At 37.6% G+C, this 8,306-nt stretch overlaps 2 protein-coding genes across 2 annotated transcripts; one reads left to right on the top strand and one right to left on the bottom strand.

Moving 5' to 3' along the window:
- Positions 1-5,614: 5,614 nt before the first annotated feature.
- BESB_022120 (uncharacterized protein) lies at positions 5,615-5,974 on the top strand (the record flags this gene model as incomplete). The annotated part of the gene is made up of 1 exon (XM_029360914.1): positions 5,615-5,974. One exon carries the CDS (start codon positions 5,615-5,617, stop codon positions 5,972-5,974), a length of 360 nt encoding a protein of 119 aa, XP_029214738.1.
- Positions 5,975-6,638: 664 nt separating this feature from the next.
- On the bottom strand, positions 6,639-7,453 carry BESB_022110 (putative apocytochrome b; the record flags this gene model as incomplete). Its single annotated transcript, XM_029360913.1, has 2 exons — positions 6,639-6,888; positions 7,338-7,453. 2 exons carry the CDS (start codon positions 7,451-7,453, stop codon positions 6,639-6,641), a joined length of 366 nt encoding a protein of 121 aa, XP_029214737.1.
- Positions 7,454-8,306: the final 853 nt, after the last annotated feature.

The raw sequence follows: 8,306 nt of genomic DNA, 5'->3' as shown, positions 1-8,306 counted from the left end.
TTTCTAGTACCATTAGGTTCTGTGTTGTTAACTCAAAGTATTTGTTCCGAGTTTGGTAGTGGTCTTGGTTGGACAATGTATCCTCCACTAAGTACTAGCTTGATGGTGTTAAATCCAGAGGCAACTGATTGGATTATCGGAGGTCTTGCAGTACTAGGAATTAGTAGTATTTTAAGTTCTATTAACTTCCTTGGTACTTGCGTCTTCATGGGTTCTAATGCTGGTGCTAAGAACTATATTCTATATATCTGGGCTATCATATTACTGCCCTTATGTTAGTCTTCACTCTACCTATTCTTACTGGTGGATTAGTTATGATCCTTCTTGATCTACACGTAAACACTGAATTTTATGATTCTATGTATTCTGGTGATAGTGTACTTTATCAACATCTATTCTGGTTCTTCGGACATCCAGAGGTATACATTCTAATTTTACCTGCTTTTGGTGTAGTCTCGCAGACAATCTATGTATGCTGCTAGATCTGTCTTCGGTGGACAATCTATGATCTTAGCTATGGGTTGTATTTCTATTCTAGGTTCCTTAGTATGGGCACATCATATGATGACAGTCGGTCTAGAGGTAGATACCAGAGCTTATTTCTCTGCTATGACTATTATGATTTGCAATTCCTACCGGTACTAAGATTTTCAACTGGTTAGGTACCTATATGGCTAGCCATACAACTACAAAGAACTGTAGATCTATGGGCTGCTCTTAGTTTTTATCCTATTGTTTACTCTAGGTGGTACTACAGGTGTAGTTATGGGTAACGCTGGTATGGATATTGCCCTACATGATACATACTATATTGTAGCTCATTTCCATTTCGTATTATCTCTTGGTGCAGTACTAGCTACTATATGTGGCTTTATCTTCTATAGCAGAGATATGTTCGGAGATACTGTAAATCTATTCCATGTAAATACCGGTGCTTCTCCATATTTAAGCATCTGGTTTGTAGTCTTCTTAGGTAGTATCTTATTAATTTTCATCCCTATGCATATACTTGGTTTCAACGTTATGCCAAGAAGGATACCAGATTACCCTGATTATCTTTGTTATATTAATACATGGTGTTCAATTGGTTCTATATCCACAATAGTTATCATCTTAACTATGCTCTGCTAATGCACTTAACATGATGGTCATGAAAAGCACAAGAGAACTTGGATCCGGTAAACAAAGACCTTCAAGATCTAAACCAGTAGTCCAACTCGTAGTATATACTCCCCAGAAAAAGGTAGTTTATATCAACCTAGGAATCCCATTTTAGTAAGTGTAACATGGAGTCTAGCTTCAGTTGTTATCTGATTGGTATTGCATGCCCTGAGTACGTAAGGAAAAGGAAAGGTTAACCGCTATTTAAACACAACAGTTACCGTAGCTGTAGAAATGAATGCTAAATCTAGAGTATCTCTCCTAAGACACTGCATAACATATGAATGCTCCTTCCGCCATTCGTTGACTGTGTTTACCACGGGGAATTAGAACAGAATACCAAGTTCTTTGCCTGGAGGTTTGTTACGTTCCGTACAGTTGTAGGTAAAAGGTATGTTAGAGACTTAGACTAGCGTTGGAGCACATTGTTTCATTCGATAGTCCACGCTCAATCTTACCATACATAGTACTTTTATGATCCCAGGCTGGTTTTAATAAGTCAAAGTTTAGCCGGGAAGTTAGCGTCTAAAATATATAACCGATAGTCTCAACTTAGATGCACAGATGGACATAATTAATCCTTGTACGGTTTGTACCTACTTGACTCCTCAGTTTAAGTTAAGGAGTCCTTTGTTTACAGCTTGTACCGTTACTTTCAGGAGCATACCGTTAAATTCGATGATCTTATGTGTTCACTCAAATCGAATAAACAAAGACATTATAGTTCCTAGAATACTGAAGATGACTCCGGTTATGAGATAGACAACCAAGTTCTTTATGATTGCAGTACACCACCACCCCACTGGACTGCTTAAGACAGCTAAAAGTGTTGGATTTCAATATCACGGTAATCATGTTTGCTTGGAAGCTGTAGTCATTATAACTATTGATTTAGTATAAGCATAGAACCAATCCGGTAGTAAGATATACGATAGTAGCTAATCTACCATATAAGATATAAGTCGCTTGTGGAATAGCACTACCAATAATAATCAAGAAGATCATACTGTATACCCAAATAATTACCCATCCACTGACTACATTTCGAGTCATAAAATGTTGTCGTATCAACATTCGAGTATTCAAAGCTCGAATTTCAGATAAAAGAGCTAAGTTAATGAGAGAGGACATAAATACTAACAAACCACCGGTTTTGGATGGGATTACTTTTAACACCGCATAATATGCTAAAAAGTACCATTCAGGTACGATATGAAGCGGAGTTACAAACCGGTTCACTGGTATGGAGTTATCTGGGTGCGATAATTCAATCAAACCAAAAGCCGTTTGTAAGAAAATTAAACCAATTAGATAGGATAGACATTTAGCATCGGTCATTAACATATGAGGATAGAAGGCTACTTTAAGTGCGGAATCAATACCTGCAGGGTTACTAGAACCATTTAAATGTAAATAGAAGATGTGTAAACAATTAGAATGCAACCTACAAAAGGTAATATAAAGTGCAATACAAAGAATCGTTTTAATGTTACATCAGATACATAGTATCCACCGAGTAACCAAGGTACTAAATATGGTATTGGAGAAAGGAGATTAGTAATGACTGTAGCACCCCAGAAACTCATCTGTCCCCATGGTAGTACATAACCGAGGAAAGCAGTGGCTATAGTAAGTAGATATAAAACTAAACCAGACATCCAAGCAGTAGTTAAATAACTATAGCTGGAGTTATACATACCTCGAGACATGTGTATTAAGATACACAAGAAGACGAAAGAAGCAGTTGTTGCATGCAACATCCTAAATTCCCATCCTGCTGCTACCTCTCTAACTAGATGTTGAACACTAGCAAATGCACAAGATGCTTCAGAAGTATATCGGAACGCTAAAGTGATACCTGTAATTATTTGGAGTACAAAGGTAATTGCAACTAAGAAACCAAAGTTATAAGATGAATTTAGATTGAGAGCACACCGATAAAAGACGAGGTGTGCCCGGAATAGACTCATGGAAATTTGGTGTGTTCTCGAAACCATGCTAGCACAATAGAACTTCGTTAAATAACTACATATTAAAATGAGCGCATGTAAACTAGTCTTAAACACACCGCTCGTCACGTAACAAATCTCAAATCGTACTGTAGATTTTATATATGTACCGTAACTATAACCATGGTGACATCCAATGTTCACGCTCATGGATTCAGTGTCCAGGACTACCTGGCGCTTAATAACGATTCCGTCTTCCAGCTTCCAAGCAAACATGATTACCGTGATATTGAAATCCAACACTTTTAGCTGTCTTAAGCAGTCCAGTGGGGTGGTGGTGTACTGCAATCATAAAGAACTTGGTTGTCTGTATCTCATAACCGGAGTCATCTTCAGTATTCTAGGAACTATAATGTCTTTGTTTATTCGATTTGAGTTATACAGTTCTGGATCGCGGATCATTTGTACAGAGACGATAGCTACTTATAATGTGATAATAACGATACATGGCCTAGCTATGATCTTTATGTTCTTAATGCCTGCTTTGTACGGAGGATGGTAACTTCTTTGTACCAATATATATTGGTGGTTCGGAAGTCGTTTTCCCAAGAACTAACGCGATCTCCTATTTTCTAGTACCATTAGGTTCTGTGTTGTTAACTCAAAGTATTTGTTCCGAGTTTGGTAGTGGTCTTGGTTGGACAATGTATCCTCCACTAAGTACTAGCTTGATGGTGTTAAATCCAGAGGCAACTGATTGGATTATCGGAGGTCTTGCAGTACTAGGAATTAGTAGTATTTTAAGTTCTATTAACTTCCTTGGTACTTGCGTCTTCATGGGTTCTAATGCTGGTGCTAAGAACTATATTCTATATATCTGGGCTATCATATTTACTGCCCTTATGTTAGTCTTCACTCTACCTATTCTTACTGGTGGATTAGTTATGATCCTTCTTGATCTACACGTAAACACTGAATTTTATGATTCTATGTATTCTGGTGATAGTGTACTTTATCAACATCTATTCTGGTTCTTCGGACATCCAGAGGTATACATTCTAATTTTACCTGCTTTTGGTGTAGTCTCGCAGACATTATCTATGTATGCTGCTAGATCTGTCTTCGGTGGACAATCTATGATCTTAGCTATGGGTTGTATTTCTATTCTAGGTTCCTTAGTATGGGCACATCATATGATGACAGTCGGTCTAGAGGTAGATACCAGAGCTTATTTCTCTGCTATGACTATTATGATTGCAATTCCTACCGGTACTAAGATTTTCAACTGGTTAGGTACCTATATGGCTAGCCATACAACTACAAGAACTGTAGATCTATGGGCTGCTCTTAGTTTTATCCTATTGTTTACTCTAGGTGGTACTACAGGTGTAGTTATGGGTAACGCTGGTATGGATATTGCCCTACATGATACATACTATATTGTAGCTCATTTCCATTTCGTATTATCTCTTGGTGCAGTACTAGCTACTATATGTGGCTTTATCTTCTATAGCAGAGATATGTTCGGAGATACTGTAAATCTATTCCATGTAAATACCGGTGCTTCTCCATATTTAAGCATCTGGTTTGTAGTCTTCTTAGGTAGTATCTTATTAATTTTCATCCCTATGCATATACTTGGTTTCAACGTTATGCCAAGAAGGATACCAGATTACCCTGATTATCTTTGTTATATTAATACATGGTGTTCAATTGGTTCTATATCCACAATAGTTATCATCTTAACTATGCTCTGCATTAAGTATAGTGGTATCCAGCGTATATTTGAAAAACCAACATTTGTATACAAGCTGTACGAATATCATGACATTCACTTTGGTAGTCGCCTTCTTAATGTTAGTCTGTACGGAATACACGGATCGGATTCTTGTTGGCCTGGCACCTGTTTAGTAACTGGATGAACGCTTTTTACGCCTGGTATGCATGGATAATACTCGACTCTTCTATAGTTTAACCGCTACTGCTGGGACTGTATATTATGTACTTACGGTAGTACTATCAAGCCTCTTCTTCCAAATAGATTTCATGGAAAACCTAAAATTCGCATGTTTGATTGACATTTAGCCGCTAATATACAATCATCCAAGATATATTTATCTATCGCAGGTTCGGTCTAATGTCCCGTTATACTATATAGATCACATGGCTTCTGGTACTTTGAGATCATGCTAACGGCGAGAAGGGAAGTGTGTTTCAAAGAAAAGGGATGTTTAGCCGGGAAGTTAGCGTCTAAAATATATAACCGATAGTCTCAACTTAGATGCACAGATGGACATAATTAATCCTTGTACGGTTTGTACCTACTTGACTCCTCAGTTTAAGTTAAGGAGTCCTTTGTTTACAGCTTGTACCGTTACTTTCAGGAGCATACCGTTAAATTCGATGATCTTATGTGTTCACTCAAATCGAATAAACAAAGACATTATAGTTCCTAGAATACTGAAGATGACTCCGGTTATGAGATACAGACAACCAAGTTCTTTATGATTGCAGTACACCACCACCCCACTGGACTGCTTAAGACAGCTAAAAGTGTTGGATTTCAATATCCTACTACATTAAGATTATTCCACATCGGTTATGTTCTAGGCGTAATATATGGATTCTTGTTCTCACTCATCTTAACAGCGAGAGAAAACTACTACTCAGATGCTAGTCTAATCAGTAGCATCGTACTTGGAGTTATCATCTCTGAGACAGGATTATTTATCAGCTTTTTCTGGGGAGTATATACTACGAGTTGGACTACTGGTTTAGATCTTGAAGGTCTTTGTTTACCGGATCCAAGTTCTCTTGTGCTTTTCATGACCATCATGTTAAGTGCATTAGCAGAGCATAGTTAAGATGATAACTATTGTGGATATAGAACCAATTGAACACCATGTATTAATATAACAAAGATAATCAGGGTAATCTGGTATCCTTCTTGGCATAACGTTGTGTAGTTATATGAAGCGTACATTCCTTAATATCTGGAACAATAGATTATGGTTAGGTAGTGGAACAAGGAGAGCGTCTGTTGTACATCAACACTAGATACTGCTAATACCACTGTAGAGGTATAGTATATAATCCCTGCCCGGTGCAGTAAAATGTAAACGGCGGCTGTATTATGACGGTCCAAAGGTAGGTAAATCCTTGTCGGGTAATTATCGTCGTGCGTGAAAGTTGGTCCGACTCTTCACATGTCGTTTATCTAAAACTTTCTTAAATAGAATTATCTTTGAATATGAGGATCCAGATGGCCCGACGGTTAGACCCTGAGCACCTTTACATCCCTTAAATCATATACAGGATCAAATCTTCCTTGAGCGACTCGACAGGCACTAGAGATAGCGTGAAAGCTCTTTTGATTTCCATGAACGGAGTTACATATTAGATTCTCTTCGCTCCCATGGTATTTAGTAAGTTAACATTGAAACGTATCCAGTGTAAAGTTTGAACGTAATCCAGCTTTACCTTCTATGTTGTTATGTTAACCAAATAAGTTTCATCGTTGTTGATATTTCATTGACATGTTGATAACATAAATACTAACAAACCACCGGTTTTGGATGGGATTACTTTTAACACCGCATAATATGCTAAAAAGTACCATTCAGGTACGATATGAAGCGGAGTTACAAACCGGTTCACTGGTATGGAGTTATCTGGGTGCGATAATTCAATCAAACCAAAAGCCGTTTGTAAGAAAATTAAACCAATTAGATAATATGGTAGATAGGGAACAAACTGTCTCCAGACGTTCTTAACCCAGCTCACGTATTACATCTGACGGTGAACTAGCGTTCCTAACTGAATCTTGTTCAATAACAAGGGAGTAATGAGCCGACATGGAGGTGCTGATACAATCCGAGGATTAGAACTCCCAATATTATCTGACCTGTTATCCCCGGCGTACCTTACGACCGTTATATGATTTAGAGATAGAATGTAATGTGGATTAATATCCACATGGTTTCTACAAAGTGTAGATATAAAATAGTGAATGGTTCTGTAAAGATCTTGCATAACATACCTTTAGATTTGCTTAGCATTATAGAGCTTGTAGGCATGTAAGTAACTAAAGAACTATAGATACTTTGAGTGAAGAATACAAGGATAGCTCCAACAATAACATGGCTAAAATGTATACCAGTTAAGATGAAAAGTCCATTACCAAATGCATTATCATTAATATAAGAGATAGTCCTAAGTATTCCGTACAGACTAACATTAAGAAGGCGACTACCAAAGTGAATGTCATGATATTCGTACAGCTTGTATACAAATGTTGGTTTTTCAAATATACGCTGGATACCACTATACTTAATGCAGAGCATAGTTAAGATGATAACTATTGTGGATATAGAACCAATTGAACACCATGTATTAATATAACAAAGATAATCAGGGTAATCTGGTATCCTTCTTGGCATAACGTTGTGTAGTTATATGAAGCGTACATTCCTTAATATCTGGAACAATAGATTATGGTTAGGTAGTGGAACAAGGAGAGCGTCTGTTGTACATCAACACTAGATACTGCTAATACCACTGTAGAGGTATAGTATATAATCCCTGCCCGGTGCAGTAAAATGTAAACGGCGGCTGTATTATGACGGTCCAAAGGTAGGTAAATCCTTGTCGGGTAATTATCGTCGTGCGTGAAAGTTGGTCCGACTCTTCACATGTCGTTTATCTAAAACTTTCTTAAATAGAATTATCTTTGAATATGAGGATCCAGATGGCCCGACGGTTAGACCCTGAGCACCTTTACATCCCTTAAATCATATACAGGATCAAATCTTCCTTGAGCGACTCGACAGGCACTAGAGATAGCGTGAAAGCTCTTTTGATTTCCATGAACGGAGTTACATATTAGATTCTCTTCGCTCCCATGGTATTTAGTAAGTTAACATTGAAACGTATCCAGTGTAAAGTTTGAACGTAATCCAGCTTTACCTTCTATGTTGTTATGTTAACCAAATAAGTTTCATCGTTGTTGATATTTCATTGACATGTTGATAACATAAATACTAACAAACCACCGGTTTGGATGGGATTACTTTTAAACACCGCATAATATGCTAAAAAGTACCATTCAGGTACGATATGAAGCGGAGTTACAAACCGGTTCACTGGTATGGAGTTATCTGGGTGCGATAATTCGACATAGCTGTGATGTTAAGGAGC

Source organism: Besnoitia besnoiti (genome assembly GCF_002563875.1).
Source record: "Besnoitia besnoiti strain Bb-Ger1 chromosome Unknown contig00125, whole genome shotgun sequence".
In the NCBI taxonomy this organism is placed as follows: domain Eukaryota; phylum Apicomplexa; class Conoidasida; order Eucoccidiorida; family Sarcocystidae; genus Besnoitia; species Besnoitia besnoiti.
This window is presented reverse-complemented; position numbering and strand designations above follow the sequence as displayed.